This window comes from Zeus faber (assembly GCF_960531495.2).
Source record: "Zeus faber genome assembly, chromosome: 5".
Lineage (NCBI taxonomy): Eukaryota > Metazoa > Chordata > Actinopteri > Zeiformes > Zeidae > Zeus > Zeus faber.
Genome location: NC_137192.1, coordinates 11,656,275 through 11,679,962, shown reverse-complemented (window position 1 = coordinate 11,679,962; position 23,688 = coordinate 11,656,275). Strand labels below are relative to the sequence as shown.

At 44.5% G+C, this 23,688-nt stretch overlaps 1 protein-coding gene across 1 annotated transcript in view; it reads right to left on the bottom strand.

The window, feature by feature from the left end:
- Positions 1 to 952: 952 nt before the first annotated feature.
- adamts9 (ADAM metallopeptidase with thrombospondin type 1 motif, 9) overlaps positions 953 to 23,688 on the bottom strand; it is a gene marked incomplete at both ends in the record, with an annotated part of 51,066 nt that continues 28,330 nt past the window's right edge. The window contains 13 exons of the mRNA XM_080001416.1: positions 953 to 1,042; positions 2,714 to 2,818; positions 4,790 to 4,881; positions 5,477 to 5,610; positions 5,819 to 5,913; positions 6,679 to 6,773; positions 7,102 to 7,231; positions 7,898 to 8,092; positions 8,787 to 8,957; positions 10,945 to 11,106; positions 13,720 to 13,890; positions 19,855 to 20,031; positions 22,240 to 22,401. Coding sequence (XP_079857542.1) covers positions 953 to 1,042; positions 2,714 to 2,818; positions 4,790 to 4,881; positions 5,477 to 5,610; positions 5,819 to 5,913; positions 6,679 to 6,773; positions 7,102 to 7,231; positions 7,898 to 8,092; positions 8,787 to 8,957; positions 10,945 to 11,106; positions 13,720 to 13,890; positions 19,855 to 20,031; positions 22,240 to 22,401 — 1,779 coding nt within the window. The remainder of the gene's footprint in view (positions 1,043 to 2,713; positions 2,819 to 4,789; positions 4,882 to 5,476; positions 5,611 to 5,818; positions 5,914 to 6,678; positions 6,774 to 7,101; positions 7,232 to 7,897; positions 8,093 to 8,786; positions 8,958 to 10,944; positions 11,107 to 13,719; positions 13,891 to 19,854; positions 20,032 to 22,239; positions 22,402 to 23,688) is intronic.

The following is a 23,688-nucleotide window of genomic DNA, read 5'->3' as shown; positions in this document are numbered from 1 at the left end:
CAAGTGCTTATGTACTTTTACTGAAGTGGAAATGCCCGTGCGCTACGTTCACTTTTAATGTCGTCATTTTATGTCAGGGTGTTTGTACTCTTACTTCAGAAAAAGCTCTGAGTACGTCCACCACCACCACCCCTGACTGGCTTGGCTAGATGGTATGTGGACCAGGTCTAGGGACATGTGGAGCACAGTGGTCGGCGGGCCCTGGAGCAAGGCACTAAACTGAACTAAAGTGGCCTCCGGTTGCTCTCACTGGGTCTGTGCACTATGGACCCCCTTGAGGTGTGAGGAAGCGCAATGGCGACATTCAGCAAAACCATAATGTCTGGACTCCAGATTTAAGCCTGAAGTCTGGAGACACCCGGAAACCAAAGCCACTGTTCAACCAGATCAACGTTATAATGACAGAAGTGGATAAAGAATAAAGCTACATCAGGCCAAAGGGAGCATATGGCCTTTGCAGCGGATGGCATGGGTTTATGGTGAACGATAAAAACATTCAAATGGAAGGAGTCCAAAATCGAAGGCACATTTTGGCAGGTCTCTTAGAGGCACTTGTGTGTGTTTTTTTTTAACTGGACTCTTGGAAATACAAAACATTAAATTATAGTACAATATAAAAATAAAAGTAGGATATAATAAATAATTCACTTTTACCATGCTTTGTACAGTACTTACACCACATTAATTTACATTAAATACACGTGGGATGGGAGGAGGTCGTCTGGAAGAGGACGGATTTGAGCCTGAATTTTGGCTGTAGCACCACTGAAATGAGGAAGAACGGCAGGCAGCTGGAAACACCTGCGAGGAGAATGAAACGGAGGGAAAGAATAGATCAATGCCGGAGAAAGAAAATAAACTGTATGTCAATCCTAAATTGTTATCTGGAAGAGATATGGCTTTAGATTTTATTTCATTGATGCATATCTCACCTGTGTGATGGGGACAGTGTCTAGGCCACTGACACCCTCAGCCCAGAGCCAGAGGATGGAGTGCATTTCCCACAGTAGCCGCCACACATTCCTGTAACTCTGCTACCATCCTGTGGACACACCAGGAATTGCAGCTGTTGCGTAAAACTCAGGAGTTACTCTGACATGTGAATGTTCAACTCAAAACGGAAAATAATCACTGAGGATTCAATTAACGTCAAAGCCAAAAAAAAAAAAAAAAAAGGGCCAAGTTATTTGGCATAATTCATAATGTGACGGATTTACGTTTTACACTACATTTAAGGGAAGAGAAGAAGAAGATTCAGAGCTTTTTTTGAGAATTTCTGGGATCCATAGCTTGCATTCTTCCACCAAAAGGAATCATTGAGACAGAATGAAATTATTCTTCTGAGAACCCCATTCACAACTCGGAGCTGCACCAACTCTTTTGATATTCGTTCACCGGACGTCCTCCCTCCCTCGCTCACAGCGCATTACAACAGCTGAATATAAAGAGCCAAGACCGTGTCACGACTACACACAAATCATTTGCCCCCGTAATAGATGTATTATTGCCTTAAATGATACTGTGACGTGGGATCTGGCTACTGAAATGTGGGCATATATTTTTACAACCACTGTGCAACACAAGGTGTTTGCACTGTGGAAGGTGTCGGAGCAGACCCTGAACACACGTTACCGTTTCAAGGCGCTCCAAGTCAATGATCTGAAAACACAGCGTCAATGAATACCTGGAAAATCAACCGATTCGCAAAAAACAAAGGATGGAAGGAGATGATTTACTTTGAAGTGGACTGAGTTTCTCAGCGCTCACAGTACATAACCTTATATTAGAGGCTGCTCCGGAGGCATCGCAATTGGCTTTGTTTCTTAGAAAGATTGGCAAGTGGCGAAAACTGAGACCCGAGCGGACGAACGCCACAATTAAACACCAACCCTCCCTCTCTCCCTGAATAAACGAGCAGGGGAAAAAACCCCAAAGTTATTAATCCCGGGCAGGTCAGCGACGTCATTAGCATGAGTGTCTTTTCCGTTCTCCGTCTGAAGTGACCCCTACAGGTCCGACTGGCAGAACCTGGCTTCCGGGAAGTGTCATCGAGAACACGGCGCCCGGGCACCGGCCCCCTAGCGAGGATCCGACTGCGAACACTCTCGGCTTCCTCACGTTTTTTTTGTTTTTTTTTTAATCTTGGTGAGGTGGGGGCGGGTTTGGGTCCGGCCGAAAGGAAAGCGCTCGCTCTCCGGCGCGATCTCCATTTCAAAAGAGGGAGGAGGAGGAGGAGGAGGAGGAGGAGGAGGACGCTGCACTTGAGAAAGCAGCTGCCTATTACGGCGCCTCTCCCAGCGGGTTCTCGAGGAGCTGGAGGAGCAGTGGATATGGAGCCCACTTGGGGCCGTGCCCAGAACGCCCTCTACAGCCCCCGAGAGCGGGAGGAGAGGAGGGAAGGAGGGAGGGAGGCTTGGACGGATGAAGTGTGAGTGGTATCAGGACTGAATAGTGAATAGAGGATAAAATGAGGGAGTTGAAGAAGCCTTGTGTGGAGGGAGAGAGTGGAATGAAAGCGAGCTGCCAGAGGACAAGTAGACAAACACTCGAGGTCATTATTACTTTGCATAACTAACCCTCCTTACTTAGTTGCCCCACGAACGCCTTTGCATCTCGCTGTGAATGTTACGGATCGTTTCCAGACATTTGCGGAGCCTTGAATTAAAACCTGGCTGTGGAGTTGAGAGCTTTGCCGCTGGACGCGACGCAGTACCTGCGATTTGTCTACGTTGGCCACCGCGTAGTTTCCCTGCGAGATCCAGCTGGTGTCCCCGGCCACCTGGAGACCGGTTCCCGAAAGGTCGATCCTGAACCGGCCCTGAGAGAGAGGGTGAGGAAGGGAGGAAGGAGGAAGGTGTCGTGAGAGAAGCCCCGCAGAGTGGACGAGTCAAGGAAAGGCAAATGCATTTGGAAGGCCTCATAACAAGACGTGAAAAGGGAGGAAACCTCAGGAAGGGACGCAAAAGAGCCTTCAGCCTTCGAGGCGTGAAGCGGGTTGGCGGATAATACTGTTGATGGCGTGGATGATAAATAAAGCTAAAGGGAGTCTCTAGGTGTGCCAACCTTTTTCATTTTGGGCCTTGCCAAATGGGCAGACACGGCCGCCACAGAAACAAAACAAGGAACAATTTAGGAGTGAAACCTCCTAGACGGGAACCTTCGTGGTCCCTAAAAGAGTTCTTGGTTGCGTCGCCGCCGCACCCAGGAGCCACGGAGATCACGGAGGAGGAGGCGACGCGCAACTTTGAGGTTTGAAGTCGTTTCGGCATTTCTTGAACTTCGCCGTTCCGCCACAAACTACCCGAGCGACACCAATTTCAGCACTCAGATTTCCTTGGCGGCAAACCTCCAATTACCACCGGAGAGCGGACAGGTCTTCCGCAATACACACAGGCAAGTTCTCATTGAGGGAACAAAGGCCAAATAAAGGCAAAACAATCATTTTGATGGGCGTCCTCGTTCCAGCTTCCAGAGAGTGGTGGAACAGCAGGAGGGAGGAAACTTAGTCAGAGGGTGCATTCAAGGGCCTTTTTTTTTACTTTCTCCTGGATATTATTTACAGGCTTTTCCGAGCGCTTAGGTGCTACTGTCTGAGCGTCGGCACCGAGAGGAGTCGGGTCATCTGGGCTGCAGATTGGGAGCAACGAGGGACCGGGGGGAGGGGCGTGGCAGTGGGGGCCCACGTGGAATCACATAAAAACCCAGTGCAGACAGATGACACGCACTCACATAAACACACAGATGCACGTAAACATTTTGCAAAGCTGGTACATACACACTAGCGTGCAGTGAACACACACACACACACACACACACACACACACACACACACACACACACACACACGACACACACAGATAAACAAACACCTATACATACACACCTCTAAGTGTCTGTGTGCTTATGTGCAACACTATCTTCAGATCACTATAGTCAGCTTTTCACTACATAATGGAATAGAGGTGTAATAGCTTTGTAATAACAGTATTGACAACTCGGACGACGTCGACAATGATCGGGATGCTTTGCAAAGTTGATCTTTAACGGTCCGTGACAAGCGGCAATCGTCCCCTGGAGATGCCATCTCCACTCATTTCCCATATTCCAAAGCCGGGAATGATGCTGACATTATAGGTTGAAATGATGTTGCCGAATGTTGCCGAGTGTTTTTGCTTATGGACATTTGAGGCACATTCCATGTGCCGTAAACTTTATTTCAGGAGAGGACTCCGCACTTTGGTGCATGCGGACGATCCATCGGATAATTACTTAGAGATGAGAGCGGAGATTTGAGGTTCATGCTGCATATTTTTTAAATTAGGTTTAAGGGTCAGGCCGTTGAAGACCTGCTCACTGTGAATAACGAAGGATTTACTCTACAGTTAATGCCTAATTTGAGAATGAAAGTGATTCGAAACAAGTACATAATAGACATATTACATAATATTGTGTGTGTATATATATATATTGTATATTTTTATAAAAATTTAGTTTCCCCCCGTTACACACAGTATATGTACAAATGTATGTTGCCCAGAAGGTTCATTGTTTATTGTCTTAAAATGGAATAATGTTTATTCCATTTCTTTAACTTTTTAATAGATATGTATTTTTTTTATGTTTTTCACACATATTTTCAGATCTTTTTTTTGGAAAACATTTCAATATATTTGGTCTTTTTTTTGTTTATTATATATTGCCATTTATTCCTGTTTTTTAAACTGTACTGTTTCCTAAAGCTTTGACGTGTGCAACGAGGAGGAACCCGGCACTCCCTGGAGGTCCTCACCTGGGGACAGCGGGTGGCGCTGTAGCAGTCTCCAGCCGTGGCGAAGGGAACTGGGTGGCCCTGGTGGGTGACGGCAAACTGCCAGTCAGTGGCTAGAGGCCGAGACACGGAGCAACAGGGAGATCAAACACCATGGGAAAAGAAAACGCCAACTCATCTCAACATCTGAGAAATACTTGTTTGAATTTCCAAGCACCCTCAATATACTGATAATACTGTACTATAATAAACATAATAATAATAATAATAATAATAATAATAATAATAATAATAATAATAATAATAGCTCACAAATGTAACTTAAATTTAGTACAAATCCAAAGCCTTACTTTTAGGGTCAGGCAAGAGGCAACACCGGGTAGAGTTTGTCTACTTTGTGCAATTTTATTTTTTTTAACCCCTGCAGCCTTTTAATTGTGCATTGCAAACAAGCCTATAAGACATCTTGAGCCAATTAGCCCCAACAAGTATGCACATAATTAAATGGAGAAGGAGGAGGCTCATTTCAGAGTAAGCAAAGAAAGCGGTGCTTAGCGTTATGATGTCATTTAGCGAGAGTGATGATATAGCATTGCCGTAATTAACGCTCAGGGTGTTGTTGAGAGAATTGATGTAAGTTGGTTTCTGTGTGTGTGTGTGTGTGTGTGTGTGTGTGTGTGTGTGTGTGTGTGTGTGTGTGCAACCCACTGATAATGTGCATCTTGCCGAGGTCCAGGCGGACCTTGGAGAAGGTGGAGAGCCCCGCCGCCGTGTAGTCTCTCCGACACTGGCAGTCCTCGCTCCTGGAGCCGTTGTACGGACACTGGTTGGGGTCTATCAGTCTGGAGGACACACAGGCACACACGCACGCACGCACACACACACACACACACACACACACACACACACACACTGGCCTCAATCAACCTCACTCCTCCGCGGCTCAAATGAATTTACAGTTCAATCTCTTTAATCCGTTTTCCAGGAGTCCCTGCGGTATCATAAAAAAAACAGGCCGTTCTCACGTATAATCGCCCATTAGCCGCTCACCTGAAGCCAAAAACTTCTGAAAAATTCTCCCGTTCCCCAGCCGTCAGTGTGATGTACTCCTGCGGCCCCTCCGTCTGCATTCCTGCACAGTAGACCTGAGGCGAGAGGAAGGGGGGGTACACAACCCGAAAGGAGTAGGGAAAGTAAAAGGTTTGCATCGGGGGGGAAGGCGAAGGGAAAAGAGGAGGAAGGGAAAGAAGGGAAAGAAAGAAAGATAACGTGAGTAAAACGAAGAATGCAGTAAATTGTCCAAGCGCTCGATCTTTTAAACCCTTTGTCAAATCTAATTTAAAGTGGTAATCCATAAGATTATTTCGTTAAAAAAAATATCCCCTATTTGATACTTTATTTAGATGGCACTTAATAAGAAACAGTCTTTGTGTTATGCATGTGCTCCTCAATGTGCTGTTTCCATTGTTGGTGGTGGGGTCCACCACCTAACGTGACAAAGAAAACAAGACAAATCAATCGATGAAAATAAGTCCTACTTTCTGTCGCCTTAAAGCGAAGACCCGGTTGAACCTGGATGTAGAGGGGAAAAAAAAAAAAAAAAAAAAAAGCCCTGGCAATTTTCAATGGAATTCTGCGACTTATAGTGTAATCCACCCAACACAGAGGATCTTTTGGATCGCCACTTTAAAGACTGCCTTTGTGCATCCACACAAGATTTGAACCCAAGTCTTGAAAGCTATGGCCAATGCTCACTGCTCCACCAACCTGCCCTAATTTAGACTAGCTTCCCAATTTCGTCTCTCTCTCTCTCTCTGTCTCTCTCTCTCTCTCCCTCCAATTACCCTGTACCCATGCTTCACAAAGGCTACTTTGCACATTTCAGACACGATAAGATCCTGCAATGTTACCTTAAGTGCTTTTCCTTGAATGTTGAGGAGGTGTTCGCCATCGGAGACCGGGCCGTTCATGTTCTGGACCTCTTGACAGTCAGCAGGCAAATGGCCTGGAAGGCAAAAGAGACACACACACACACACACACACACACACACACACACACACACACACACACACACACACACACACACACACACACACACACACACACACACACACGGATGTTGGATGTTGACCCTGTTGGGCAGCAAATAAAACTTTGATGTTCGTCTTGGGTCATAAAGCGTTCCCCCTTGTGGCCAAATCTCAGAGATAAGTAGACCAGGTCAAGCTCTAACTGATAACGAAGTCAATATTGGACCCAGCACAACACAGGGTACCGCTGTGCTGCATTTGAGATGCAGCTACGCACGCCAACCTCAACCTTCCGGACTCACAGTTACTGCCGCCGCAGACGGTCCTGCTCTCTGGCCTGATGTCCGCTGGACACCGGTGGTTCCGCTGTCCGTCCTCCGTCACACACTGGACCGTCCTCTCCATCGTCCCCTCCCCACAGCTGACCGAACACTGCAGGGCAGGGAGAGGGAGCCTTTCATTATTAATGATTCCATTATACTGTACTGTCAGAGCCAATGATCAAACCGACAAATGACCCGCATGCTGGTGAAAGACCAGTAAAAACTCAAAGAAAAAGTTATTTCCCATTTGTGGTGAGAGCTTGATCTGAGACCTTATGTGTTTTGTACGTAATTTCTTTTAAAAATTGCTTCAAATTAATTTAATTAATATTAAGTTCATTGATTACTTTAATCCTTTGCTTAATTATTTAATTGGATTTAATTGATTTTGTCTTATTGTTTTTTATTGATTTTAAATATTTTTATATAATCTTTTATTCTAATCTTAAAGGCATATATTTGCATTTGATTGTATTTAAATTTCTGTTGTAACTCAACACCATTGTAAATGGTAAATCTTCCTTAATGGTTTGTTGAGGTGAAATACATTTTAATATGATAAATCACAAATTCTAACTTTGGCATTCAACACAAAATTCATTCAAAAGTACTATTAATAAATTAGGTCTGCGTTTGTTGTTGCTGTTCGAATCCAGCATGCAGACTCAACGGGCCCCATCCGTCAAAACACCTTTAATAATAAATGAATGGACAGAAAGAAAAAGAAGTATTGACTTTGTAATAAATAGAACATTTTCTGCTGAGTTTTACTCACCGGTCCCCAAATTCCGACCCTCCACTCCTGCGGAGGTAAGCACGGGCCCGGATTACAAGGCATGGAGCTCTCTGGGGGGTTCCCGCGGCAGCTGGACGTAGACTGATGGCCGTACTCATAGTTGTCGTTCTCGGCATGCACCTCGCTGCAGGAGACCAGGCGCCGGCTGTAGCCTGGACCGCAGCTCGCCGAGCACTGCAGGTTGAGAGAAAAAATCCCGTTCAAGAACACTTGTTTGTTAATTGTTGTTAAGGAATACTTTGGATTTTTTAAAGTTTATCCCCGTTTTATAGTTGGTGCTCATGTACAGCAGTCGTCGTCTCCATCAGGAGTTCAAAGTATTGGGGCATAAATGGACAATCTGTGTCCCAGTAACAGTCAGACACAGCAGTCTGACTTTACAAATTTCAGGCATTATTTAAAAAATAAATACATTAATTTTCATTCCTAAATGATTTGCTTGCTGGTGTTATTTTCATTGCTGAGCTGGTGTTACACCCAAATGGGTGACCTGCTGAATTGTGATGCTATTTTCCCTGTGAATTTACTACGCATACTACGCATGATAAAAATAAAAATAAAAATAAAATAAACAACTGCTGTGGCATCATGTTAGCTTTGCTTGAACTGTGGAGTGAATGTGGAGTGATTTGTCCCCCATTACTTGCATTGAACTCCTGATGATGGAGAAAAGGCTGAACTGCTGCAGGAATGAAAACAACCTACGTACTGCATGAGAGGTGAGTATAACACAGGGATAAACGTAAAAAAAAAAAAAAAAAAAAAATTATTCCTTTTCGACTTTAATTGACCAGACAGACTGTACACACGTCGACCATATTGATTCCAAAGATGAAATGACTGTCCACCTATACAAAGTCCTCCTCACCTCCGTCCACTCCCCGGTCACCCAGATGAATTCGCAGACCTGGGTGTTGCAGCTCTCTGAGTCCGGGGGTCTGATCTGGTTCCGACAGTAAGTCTCATGGACCTCGTCCTGGTTCTGGTCCACACATTGCAGGCCCCGCTGCCGGCGGCCCGACCCGCATGACTTACTGCACTGCGGTGGCGGACGGAAGAAATGCAGTTGTTAAAAACTTCACTTGTTATTATTTATTTGGCAATTTTGCCTCTGCCAGGACCCAAATAAGCAAGAGAAATCATCAAAGTGTACCTTACCAAAGTACTGGGAAAGTGTGTTGGAGAAAAAAGGTGGAGTAAAAACCACTGGTACAAACCCAAAATATCCCAAAATATCAAAACTTTGACAGAATAAGAGCATGGGAGGAGGAATCGTGTCAAACCAGAAGGGTTCAGGATCAGTGGTGGGTTTTTTTCTGAAAACTGATCCGGAAGAGACGGCGAGGGAAACCCCTCCGCCGCTTTTCAAACAGATGGTTTCCATGAAATCGTTTGATATTTCCGTGTCCACCCTTTCATGACCCAAGAAACATTTTTTGTTGTTTGTTTGTTTTTTTTCCGGGTGTTTACTGCTGTGAACTCCTCACTTTTAGCAGACTAACGACTTCTATCTGGAGATCCGTGCCTCCTCTCTCTCTCTCTCTCTCTCTCTCTCTCTGACTTCATCCCAGTCCGTGTACACAGCAGCCGCAGTGTTATGACACACTTGCCGGGCTTTGACTTGCATCAGGCACACTCGGCTCTTACAGAGGCGGCGTGGCGCATCTGGGCCTCGTCACTCTTCATGCTGTATGTTGGCCACTGTCAAACATCCCCAATACCTGGAACTGTTATTGTGAGCCACGCAGCTCCGTGCTGCCTGGGGGAGCCTCCATCGTTATTGCTGATGATACGCATTTCTCAATAATTTAAAATGCACATCTTTATTAAAGTGTCTTTTCACCATCCTGGTCTGGGCCTCGTTGCAACCACTGCACAATTTAAGAAAATGGCAAGAAGTGGATGAGGAGTGGAGGTGAAGAGGGGTCTCCACCACAGGAAGTTTGAAAATGGGCGTGGTTTCACAGGCTCCGCCCAGTCAGCGCGCAGTGGCAGGTGGGGATTGGACCACCCTTCTTTTTGCGCTCGCATTTTCTTTATAGTGTGCCACTAAAAGCACTCATCTACGCCAGCGTCCTCGCTGCGCGCTTTGTGCCGATTTAAACAAGTAGATGGCGCTAAGTCACATCTACTACCTGTACTAGTAATTTAATTGCATCTTGTGTTAATATCATGACCAGGATTAGTGGGTTACATCAGAGGACAGTCATATATTCAATTTTGTGCTTAAAAAAAGTTCTATAGTAGGGTGCGACTAGAGCATCCTGTCAAGTATTTATTTTGCTAAATTAAGCATCCGATGAGTAGTGGTGAGTAGGTACTATGGTCAAAGACTTTATTGTATATTAGAGTAGGTTTTTATTTTAGACTGTTTTTAAATGTTTTTAATTCATTAACTTGATTATTAATTAATTTATATATATATATATATATATATATATATATATACATACACGCATATACAGTATATGTAGCCATTGACTTATAGCTCAAGGTCTGACAAAGATTTCTGTCTTTGGGCCATCTAGAGTATTATACGCCAACACACACGCGCACACACACGCACGCTCGCACACACGCACACACACACACACACACACACACACACACTTTTTTCAAGATGAACTGAATGTACAGACAGCCCTCGGCGCCAGGTGGGGGAAACACTAAAATCACTTTTCAAGACTACTTAGACTCTTCATTAATTGGGGGGGATTTCACACTGCGTGGTGAGTGACCCAGATTCCAGCGTGGCATTATATGAACAGGGAGGAGGAAATACCTCTGCTGCTGCTACCTCTCCTCCTTTCGGAACAAATAAAGCCAGGGGGAAAAAAATGGTACCGAGCCCGGTCACGCGTGGCGCCGGTGGGGAATGAACCCAAAAAAAACACGCCAACAATGTGATCAGCTGACTTTGGATCTTCCTCCCTCCCTGCCTCCCTCGCTCCCCCTCCCTCCCCCTCGGCAGAAGGCTCTGTTGCTCCCTCGTACCGGACGGGAACCGATCCTCGGCGGTGCCTTACCGGCCCCCACTCGTCCTGGCTCCAGCGGTAGCGTGAGGGGCAGCTGGCCGCCCCGCACGGCTGCGTGGACGCCGGGCGGGAGGTCCGGGCGCATCCCACCTCCTCTCCCATGGGACAGAACACCTCCCTCCTCTGGAGCCCGCCGCCGCAGGACGCCGAACACTGGAGGGACAGGTATGGACCCTTACTCATGTATTTATTTTGACTTTTATTCAAGCTTTATTTAACCAAATGCAGGTAGAGGCTATATATCTGTTTTTCAACAGGGCCCCGGCTAAGAAAAGCTGCACACACATTGAGAAGAAAGACAACAGATATAGACGACAAAAGTTATAGACGTTAAAGACATGAAAACATCCACAAAACAATCAGAAACATGAGCCTTCGTATTGAAACAGGTCTCCAATTCTAGGTTTTAAAAGCTTTGATGCTGCATTTTCTATTCAATTCTATTCTATATTATGTTCTAGAGCAACCTTAATGCATTTATCTTATTGTCTATTGTTTATTGTTTTGATTATTTGTATTTGTGTCTTTAGGTTGCAAACGTCACCACTCATTTATTTTCATTATTTTATCATAATTGTTCGAATTTCCTATATTCATGCAGCGAAAGTCACGCTGAGATCAGGATCCCTCTAAGGTCTCGCACACCGATGTAGATAAGTACAATGCAGAATTAGACGGATGGAAGTGATAATTAAGAACTCTAAAATGTAACCGTTTACGATGTTATCAAAGATCAAAAATATTTTGTGATTGTTTTCGATTTGTAATATTTGTGTAACACATGTACACTCTATGCTCTTAAACTATTCTGAACGTTGATTTGCGTCTTATTTCGTGCCTATGCATATCATCACTGGTCATTCTACACGAAACCCTGGTTGCAACTTGTATTATGATTGACTGAATACAGAATTTCAATATTGCTTACATACACGTGTCTTTACGCGTTATAATACTGACAGATCCAGATTACAACTAAAGCATATTTTTCCAGTAAGAAAGAATATTCTGTATTTTTTTTTTCCTCACACTTCTCTGGGATATGAAAGATATTCAGCCGGGGAACGTAAGATATGTGGAACAACGGAACAGCTGAACATGAGCGCAAGAGACCCGCGCTCCATTCACAGAAACAAGCAGACGAGCGATGAGGAGCCGGAGACCGATTTTACCCCCAGACCTTCATGAAACCCAACAGTGGGGCACTTAACGCCGAAAGGAGCGAAGTGGGGCTTTGAATGCAGAATTCCGAGTATCTTTTCATGTGCGTCCCGGAGTGACCTCGAGCGCTGCGGCTTCCTCCCGCGGGCAAGAAAACTGAGCTTTTCAACGTTCCAGTATGTGTGTTCACTGTTAGCTGCGGTGTGTTTTGTATGTTGGAGAAATATAACCAATGTCTTTCTCCTTCCTCTTCAAAAAACAAAGCTCACAAAATCAAGAAAAAAAGCCTCTTGTGGTTCCATTATCGTTGTAGATTCTGTAGATACTGAATTAGAGTCAGTTTGAATAGGTATGTGTGTATGAGAGAAATTAAATGACACTAGAACACCTATTTTTGTTGTGCATTGGCATCGGACTTCACTGTAAGCAAAACCAGCCCAACAACACTCTTCCCTACTTAGAAACCCTCGGAAACGCCAGAACTCCATTGCAACCATCTGCTTTTCTGTATTTTTCTTCCAGCGTGTTAGAAACTACGCGGGGACCTGTTGCACTCCGGTGTAACGGAGACTGTAAGACTCAGTCTCAGAGCCCTGAGTGGAGAGGAGTGGAGCTTCATCATTTTCTCCTGGCCGGCGTCCTGCACCGCAGCTGCCTGGGAGAGGGGAACGTCCTCGCAGAGGAGGTATGGGGCGCAGATGTGACTCTCTTGCTCTCCTGCGCGGGGACGCCGGCCAATGGGACCAGGTTGGCGAAGAAAAAGAAGGGAGGGAGGGAGAGAGAGAGAGAGAAAGAAAGAGGCAAAGGGGCACAAGCTCCTATAGCAGGCCTTGGTGAAAGCTGCGGGCGCCAAAGAAGCAAGTGAATAAAACGACGCAAGGCGGAGAAAGAGAGAGATAGGAATGGAGTCCATCCCTCTGGTAAAGAGGTGGTGAGGAAAGGGGGGGTAGAGGAAAAACCTGAGGATGGGGGTGGGGGTGGGGGTGGGGGTTGTTTTTGCACTGGCTGGACTTAATCTCGGCGAGACTTGGATCAAAGGGTGGCGCGGACTGTCCCTCCTGCCGTCCCAGTCAACTTTACTGTGGTGTAGCGGGGGCCTAGAGTACCCCCACAACCCCGACCAACCCCACCACAACCACCCTCTCCACCCCTCAAACCCACTCCCAGTCCCAGTCTGCCTCGGGACTGTGCTTTGCAAACCAGGCCCAGCGCCCGCAACATGATGCAGAACAGCACACCCAGCCCAGTTTGCGGGGAAGTTCGAGACCACAGCACACCATCGTTTCGTACACACACACACACACACACGCACACACACACACACACACACACACACACACACACACACACACACACACACACACACACACACACACACACACACACACACACACACACACACACACACACACACACACACACACACACACATACACACACACACACACACACGCAAACCATTAGAAATTTAAGTGGAAGGGAGAATTAGATCGGCCTTGGCGTGTCTGGCAGCGTGAGAAAGCTGCTGGTTGGTGGTGGTGCTGGTGGGTGGGTGGGTGGGTGGGTGGTGGTGGTAGGAGGAGCGTTTTTGAAAGCAGTGCCTACCTCTCCCCAGCCGCCGGTCTTCCACTTGGGGCAGCGGCCGCGCCGGCAGCGCCTCCGCAGGCCGGGTTTGGCGGACAGGCGGAGGCAGTTCTCCTCCGAGACGGGGCGGCCCGAGCGGGTCACACAACTGACGTTGCGAGACTTGAACCCCCGGCCGCAAGAGGCGGAACACTGCAAGGAGGCCAAAGAGGTAAGAAGGAGGGGGTTTAAAACGGTAGGAGGAGAATTATCTGGGGTTTTGTTTTTTTTCCAATGTAGTCTTTATAATGTCATTTGAGTCTTTTTTTTGAGAGGATTTCACAATGGACACAATGGGGTTTGGACATTGCACAGTAGCCTAAAGGGTTCACAATCACAATCCAAATACGGTGTATAAAAGTTCTTCATTCAAGTTTGAGTGAACATACATTGTCAGAGTTGGACTTTTTCTTTACGGTCGTAATAAGACATAAGAGCCAAAATCCATATCCCACGTGGGTCCAAAGTCCAATGAGCAACGCCTTGTCGTGCCACGGCCCGGCAGCAGTCAGTTTCACCTCCGGGTTCACTGAGCCGGTCCGTGGCTAACTCGCTGTGACAGGCAGACAACCCCACAGCGGCCACGCACGCCGACACACTCACACACACACACTAACACACACACACACACACACACACACACACACACACACACACACACACACACACACACACACACGGTAGTGGTACGGTATGGGAGAGGGCTTGGTCGGTGGGTCGGGTCTGATTGTGCTCGGATAATCAAAGGGGGAGGTGCGCAGCTGCGATGGATGGGAAGCGACAGGCTCAGGGTTGAGTGAGTCCGTGACCCAGTGTGGGGGCCGCTGCTCCGACCAGGAAGAGGAGAGACCCCCGCTGGACGGGAGCACGCCATGACCTTTCACCTCCATTTGGGGAGGGAGGGAGGGAGTGGGTGGACTTCGCACCTCCATACCATGTACTGGGAACGGAGAGGAGGGGTTGGGATGCGTTTGTCATTTGTGTTTGAGTGATGATGTCAGTGTACTGACTGAGATACTGTATGTATAAAAAGAAGAAATATTAATAAAAAGAAAAATAACGTTGGTCTTCGTGGTTATTTTAATCACACCGGCTTGCTGTACATGAGGTAAGTGAACAAGATAAGTTGTTTCCATACGATTCCAGTAACAAGATAAAACACGATTAAAACAAACAGACTTGTTTTTTTTTACACCAAATAAAAGCAAAAAAAAACATCTTCACAGTGTGATTCTTTTTAAAATTACATGGCCTTTGGGCATTATTTTGCTTTCACAATTATAAATATGAGTTTGTTGTTGTTTTGCATATGCATGTTTCGTTTTTTGTAAAAAATTATTTACGCACCCTGTAATAGAGTTGCAGCAAATACGAGCCCTGTGGCAGAATGACCGGTCCCCATAATGGAAGATACCATAAGCCAGCTGTAAAAAGCAAAAGCAGCCAAATATGATTAACTTTATGAGCCTCTCACCATTATTATCATCAACAAAACTTTGTTGATCTCCGTGTTACTGATAAATACCAAACATGTGTTTCACGTGCAGCAGGGTGAGCAGATCACACACATCGCCCGGGACGGTGGGAGGGCCGCTTCAGGAAGAACCGGGCTTAAATCATTAAAAGCAGACATTTTACAATCCGTGGCAGCCTGCCAGCATGTTGTTCTACCCTAATGTCAGGTCATTCCTGAAAAGTTTTATGTGGCTTTAAAAGAAAAAAGGGCTTTCACATGCTCAGATGCCCGGGCCAACCTTGGGAATGGTTACAAAGTAAATCACCATCAATCTCCCTGCTCCGTGGACCAAACTACCTTGGCCCGAAAAGTCTGGTATATATATAGGTATAAAGGTATAAAGGTATATAGGTATATGTAAATAGCTAAATGGCTGCAGGGATCGGCTGATACAAACATTGTGTGCGCACACCTTCGACATTTAAGTTACTTTGTTTTACACAATAGAAGGAATGCCTACTTTTAATGACCTCACAAAACACACATATACAAATTGAACGCGGCCCATCGAGCATGTTAACATCATTCCACAATTATTTACAAGAAATGTCTACTTGAAAGGATTTCAATGTTCTATTCAAGCTAAAATACGGAATTCAAATCGCCCAACTTTATTGACACAGTCCAGACAAAGCTTCATTCAGCCGCACTACACCGCATTCCAACACCAGCGCCGCGTCCGGGAATTCCGAAAGAGCCCGCGGTCTATCGGACTCTTCCAAAAAAACCTCAATGGATGACACGGCTTTTCCGGACGTTTTTCTTTTCTTTTTTTTTCCGCCCTGGAATCACAGCGATTTCCCAGAAGCCCGGGTCCACGCCGATGAGGTGACCCTGAACCTGGCCCTTTCCCTCAGATCAAACGCAACCCTTGACCCCCCACCCCTGACCATTGTTCCTCTGAAGTTCCCCTTCATTCGAGTCACTGTCCCCGGGCCCCGGCCCCGGGCCCCCTCCTTTCGTCGTCAGAACAATGTCATCAAGCCGCATTTGAGGGGGTTAAGGGGGCCCTGCGACTTTATAGACAAGCACGAGGCATCAGGCATCCCAAAAAAAAAAAAGGAAAAAAGCCACGGTGGGCATTAGGAATGAATGAACACAGCGAATGAGACGGGAGGGCCGCGGAGGTTATTGTCACACGGAATAAAGATTTACCTTGATACAAAAAGCCTGGAAGTCCCAACATAGACAGCAAAAGCCCGATTGCTCAAAGAGGTCGGCAAAGGCCCTGACCTCGTGAAATAACAAAAGATATTGCTCAGTGATTTGTGCATTTTCATTCAGCAAAAAAACAGCCCTTTGAAAACACAGGCCGGGAGGACTGCTTTATAAGCTGTTTGCCCCGGCCCCTGTTGGCCGCGCGGGGCGAAAAATATTCTCACTCAAAAGGATCCATCTAATCCATAGGTAAAAGAACTCAATAATCTAGGCCACTTCCACTTCCCCGTGGACACTATAATTACAATAAACCCAAAGTCGGTAATCACGAGGTAAACGTTTTAAATTGACATTGCTGGATGCTTTTAATGGGGCTGCAAAGTTTCCAGCAGCGGGGATTATGGTAATGAATGTTTATAGCATGTTTGTTAGTGGTTCCTTGCAGTAATTATCTTTTGCAATAAGCTTTTTACTATTTTGGGACTTCTGTTCCGGGGTGTGAGCTACGGTTGACTCATCTACTGGGAAGTTTTGATTAAAAATTGGAGAGATGCTTGTGGAGATGTTTGGCGTGCGCAGGAGAATATCACATGAGAAGTGATGCATCGTGTTGGGTGGATGATGTCGTAGCGATATGATGGCGGTGGCATTCGGGGCCCTCAGAGCTACTTTATACTGAATACACTCAAATAAGGAGAATCAAAGAAGCCTTTAGTAGTACCTCTACTTCACTTTAATCGTAACCTTTTTTTCTGCAAATGAACAAAAAAAAATTCCAACAATAAAAAATTAAATATTGACATGACATTATAATGTAGTAGCAATAAATACAAGTAATTACATAAATATACACACATTTTTTTTTCTTGAAACACAGACTAATACTGCCATGTTTTAATGATAGAAAAAATAAGAGCACCTTATTTCAAGAGCCTGTCGGTGCGCCGGTAGAGAGGTGAGGTCGGTTACAATTAAAATAAGGATAATAATAGCACAAATTGGACTCGAGGAACAGATTCGACACTGAACTGACAGTCAAACTGGATGAGCCAAGCGTAACATGTGGGAGTTATTAGGAGAGCAACGTCTCGTCTGGTTCGTAGACGACGTGTGGAAGACAGGTACTCGCCGCTGCGTTAACAGGCCCTTAAAATAAGGTGTGATGTCAGAATAGACATTTAATGACCGAGAGGAAAGCAGGCAACTGGGTGGGCTGCTAGGCCAAAGCTGCCCCCCCCCCTCCCGAGCGCGGGACCCGGGTCTCGGCCCCCCCGGCGGGAGACACCCCTGGGTCTGCGCCGGGGGGGAAACCAGCTGCAGCCGGAACGCGGTCAGCACGTCAGCCGGCAAAAATGGAAACAGAAACTGAGGTAGACACATTTAGGTTGGCTCAGTGACGGAGCTCCGGATAGAACACGTTCTCTATATTATTATTATTATTATTATTATTATTATTATTATTATTATTATTATAATTATTATAAATATTATTATTATTATTATTATTATTATTATTAATAATAATAATAATATTATTATTATCATTATCACTATCATTATCATTATATTATATCAGACATGTACAAACAGGACCGTTCTCTTAAAGTGAAGTACATTGTGTGATGTGTACAGTATACATGAAGACACTTCAACAAGAAGGATTTGTTGTTGTTGTTGTTGTTGTTGTTGTTGTTGTTGTTTTTTTGTTTTGTTTTGTTTTTTAAATCAAACCTATGACACACTCTCTCTATTCGGCTAAGGTATTTTCGATTGAATAAGCAAAAGATTTCTTGTGATAAAATACAAAATATAAAACGAAAACAAAACAAATTGAGTATCAAAAGAAGCTTGGTGCATCTTATAAAAACACCTTCTAAAACCTAAATTTGATGATTGTGTATCTTTTGATACTTTCTGTCGCATGTCTCCCTTGTTTTGCCAAAGCACCGTTGTAGTGTAAGGTTATTTAAGTTCAAATGGCTAGTTGAGTTGTGTTTTGTTTCCAAGTGAGGTATTGTTGAGCATAGCATATTTAGCAACTCCAACTATTTACAAAGCAAACATGATCTAATGCAATATAAATATACTCAATATCAAGCACCTTTGGAGCAGAGAGTGGAAAAACCGATTGTTTTTGGCAAAGTCCACGATAAGGGAATGTGGTTCATTCCTCTGCCAAACCGTAACACCATGGCTATTGGTTGTAATTACCACAAAACTGGCAATTCATTTTGTTTTACAGCCATATTACGATATTTGCTTGGTATTTGCCAAAGAAGTACAATACTGTGCTGCGTGTGATTCCTCCCTTGTAATTATGAAAGGGACGCTTTGGGAATTTTTGAAGTCGACATCTTGACGTTCCGATGACACTGCCACTACTTAAGCCTTAAATTGTTAATTTCTTCACAGAGTCTATATAAATGAACTGCAAAATAAAGTGTCATATTAGTAACTTTCTGTCTAACAAACCACATGTGCCTTGAGACAAATTGAATTCTTGATACAAAAGCCAGTTGAACATCAGCATTTTTTTTTTTCTGGAAAAAAAAAAAAAAAAAAAAAAAAAAAAAAAAAAAAGTATACTTCCCCAAAGTACACAGACAACATATAGTCCCATGTAAATCGGCACTTTCAGACAGCGTTGATCTCGGAAAATACCACAACGTCATGTGCAGCACCAAATATTGGAGGTTTGATGATTGACTCTTTGGATGATTACAATAAAAAAAAAAAAAGGCATTGTATATTCCTGATATACAAAAACATTCAGTATTTGCATATGATCAACGATTGGCTAAGTGTGCGAATACAAAGAGCTAAGACACAAAATAAATCATTTGAGGTTAATGCTATGTACAAAAAAGATAAAAAGGAAAAAAAAAATATCTTAAGTAATAAATTATCTTTAAAAACAATATTTTACAAACTAACTTTGATTGTAAATACAAAGTGATCCTGAATTTTTCCAATACTGTAACAAGGACCAACAACGGCTTTTATGGAAACTAGAATGCACAGAAAATGTTCTTATGGTCACAGCTGTCAGTGAAGCATTTTGTCCTGTCGTACTTTTTCACGCTAAGTGCAACAGAGATAAATTTCTGACCGCTTCAATAAACATCAGCCAATCACAGGCACCCGTGAGAAAGGGGGTGGGGTTAAAGGGGGTGGGGCATGAGTATAAAGGGGAGGGGCTAGAGTGTTTTTTTTAGTCCAGCATGAAAAAACAAAAACAAAAAAAAACGCTTCAAAGTCATCCTGCGTGCGGTCGTGTTTGGTTTTGGTCATGCTTAAAAAAAATAAAAAAGAAAAAAAAAGAAAAAAAAATAAAAACAGTGAGCGATGAAACTCCTTTTGAAGTAAAAGAATAAGACTGTTTAATGAAAAAAAAATAATGGAGGATGGAGGAAAAAAGTGAAAGAGTATTTTTATGAGCGTACCGAGCTCCATGGGTCCGTACTCCAATGCGGGCTCGAAGGGCACGTGTGCGTATTGCACTGCTCGCGATCCGGCGGCTTGTCCAGGATCTCGCAGCTCAGATCGTTGAAGCGCTCGCCGTTGGGCCGCTGGCACACCACCAGCCTGGTCTTGATCCCGCCGCCGCACGACTTGGTGCACTGCCGAGGACAAACAAGCAGAGGGCAAGTTTGGACAACCGAGCCGAAGAAAAGAAAAAGGGTTCGAAAAAGGAGCTTACAGACACAGGCGTGTCCAGGATTTTTTTGAATGGGGAGGCTGAGGGCTGTCCAGAAACAATGAGAGGGAAAACGTAGCATTATATGGGTAGGAATTGAATACACTTCTTCTTTAGTTTAGAATGATGTGCACCAGTAGATAGTACCCCTAAATAGGGGTAGGCGGTGCTCAGGGCGGAAATACGGGGGGAAAAGGGGGGTCCGGAACCCCTCTTCCTGGGAAAAACAGAGAGTTGTCTCCCTAAAACACTAAATCATTGTAAACATAACTATAACTATTATTTTAAATAATATAATTCAATGCATTAAAAGCACTAGTGCTAACTTTAAAGTTTTGAAAGATTGCGCCGCCGTCCCCCACCCTCCATATGCCTCACAGTGGTTTGGTCCACTGCCTCCCCAAAACCCCACACACACACCCTCGGTACGAGTGTCTGGAAGTGGTGGCTGACCTCCAGTCAGTAGCTTCTTTGCAAAGGTTAACTTAAAGTAAACAAAAAGCAAACATTTTTCTTTACTGCTACCACTCAGTAGAATAAAACACGTTCTACACTTGTTCTACACTTGTTCGCTCCATTTCCTCGCGGTCGAATCTTGTGCATCGTCTTTAATGCATTAATGTCTAGAAATGCAGGAAGTGGGTTTCAAATCGCAATTCTTTTCTCGGGCGAATGGTGGACGCCCAGACCCCCCGTCTTATTGTACCAAAGTTACGCCCTTGCCGGTGCCATCAGGTCAAAATCAGACAGATACACCAACTGACCTTGGAAATTCGGGTGGTCAATAGCATTTAAACGGGGGCCATGGCCATCCTTGGCCAGCGCTCTGGACATGCCCTGGTTTACAGATCCCTCTCCCAAGGATGTGGAAATTAAATAAGATGAAAATGAAATGAAAATGAAGGCTGACTGAGTTGGTGCCATATTTGAAATGTCTTCTTAAAAAGGTGTTTTTGTTTTGAAAAGTGCTGTATGTATCGGCACCTGCAGATGGGGCATTAGGCAAATATGAAGGTGAAAAATGAAACCGAGGCAAGTAAATGTCTAATAGAACTTTTTAGAGAAGCGTATAATTCAGAAACTGATGGTAGACTTATTCCATGCATGCATAAGGGTCCGTCAAATCTTAAAACACACCCAACTCCACACATTAAAACAGAATGGGAGAAGGAAGGAGGGATAATTATATCTCAGGAAGAATGGACGATCTGGTATCAAGGGAAGTGTACCAGTTCACAGAAATGGAGGGGGTTGGGTTGGAAAAACCTGATCATGTATTTCGTTACACCCTCTCAGAAATCCAACTGTGATGGCAACCCCCCTGTTTGCTGGAGAAACTATGGAAACCAAAATGCAAACCATTACCATGTTTTCTGGGATTTCCCCGTTATCAAAGACTATTGGAGAGGGATGCAGAATCTGTGTGATGCAATGTAACGTATAATGCCTCTGGAGAGTAAGACCATATATTTTGGGCACATACCTCAAGACTGGTTGAAAAGAGACAAATATTGAATTAATGCCCTGCCTGTGGCTGTTCAAAACACTCTTACCAGGAATTGGTTATCAAGGAGAGCACAACTTAAATGCATGGAAGGACATTACAATGGACATTTACAAATGGAGAGGATAACAGCATTTGTCAATCATAAATCAGAACTTCAATCTGCTTCACAGTGGGAAAAACTGGTCATCTATGTGACGCCCCGCAGGCCGCATGTTATTTTCACAAATCAATGATAATGTTTGAAAGGAAAAGATCACTCCCTAATTGTACATAGTTTTCGTTTATTTTTGTTCATTTTTTCCTTTTCCGTGCGTGTGTTTACTTCTGAAAAGGACTATTTTGAGGTTTGCGACAAACATGAAAATAAGATCTATACATACAGTATCTGAAATACAGCTTGTGGAAATGTTCGTTCGATGCTGAATGTCAATTAAAAAAAAGTTAAAAAAAAAGAATGAAAGGTTCCGTATAAGCGAAGGCGATTTTGATTGTGATTATGATTATCACGAGTCCCCCAAATCGTCGGCACATGCGCTTCCCTTCTTTGCCCAAATTCATATCAGCTCAGACGAAAATGTGGGACGTTGTAACAGACGTGACCACCGACCAGGCACCGCTTCTCACCTCTCCCCAGTTTCCGTAGACCCACTGTGGACACGGGCCGGACTCACAGGATCGCTGCTGGAAGGGCTTGGAGCGCTCCTCGCAGCTGTTCACGGAGTAGCCGTTCTCGTCCTGACACACCACCACACGCCGCTGGAAGCCGCCCGCGCACGTACTGGAGCACTGGCACCGCGAGGGGAAGACAGGTCAGACTGGTGAGACGGGCACTTCCCACCGAAAGACACAGGTGTGGATTTGGCATAAGGGACGCACACACTAGTACATGCAAGCACACACTGAAGCTGTGTGAACATTGGCCAGGAAACACACACACACACACACACACACACACACACACACACACACACACACACACACACACACACACACACAGTGGATCTCATTAAATAAATGGGGGCAGAACAATTTTGCCCCATTAAACAGGCAATTTACACACGTTTGAGCATCCATCCGACTTTTAGTTGCTGTGAAATTTACCGAAACCATATGTAGGTCATGTAGTGATCCACTATAGTAAAAATCCACTTAAACAAATTTCCTTGAGAAAAAAAAGAGTTCCTAATGAGTTCTACTTCAGAATTTCACAGGCCCACATGGTTTTAATTACAATATTTACAGAAATATAAATTGAAGTTTTTTAATACAGTAGGTGTTGTCCTGCCCTATGCAGCATTTTCCGAGTCCCCATTACACTGTTTTTTATTCTGCAATATATTCCATTGTTTCCTAACTCTTATGAGAAAAGCAAAAGTGTAAAAGGTCAGTTACAGTCAACATACTGTATAGTTTGAATTTTTACTTCTTACTACTTCACACACGCACAGAAACACACACACACACACACACACACACACACACACACACACACACACACACACACACACACACACACACACACACACACACTCATACGCCCACATAGAAAAATCTCCCACTCCTACTAAACGGCAGCATTTCACAGGACAATAAAAAACAATACAACAATACAACCTCGAAAAAGTGAGGGACCATGGCCAAGTCTAAACGCAATATTAAAATACATATCCTCAGGATATAGGAAGGAAGACTCTCCCGAAAATAGCTTTCATCATTTCCCTGAATTATTAAAAATGTTGAGTCTATTTTAGGAGCCAAAAAAGAGCGTTTATTGCTGACCCTGGTCGAATAATTTCCAAACAATACGGAGAGACAGAATCAAAGGACCGGGGCTCTTAGGTCACACTGTCCTGCACTCTGAATCTCACGACAACGTGTTAAAGGAAAACGCTGATGTTTTTTTAACCTAAGCCTTAGTTTTCGTTCATTGGGAGTCAACGCAAGTGATTGGCATCAGAATCTTTGAAACTGATCCAACACGTAGTACAATGGGGCGACTGCGACCATGTTCTCCGGCGACGCGATTGCCCCCGTTGCTCGGCAGTCAACTGAACATCTCCCAACGATGGAAAT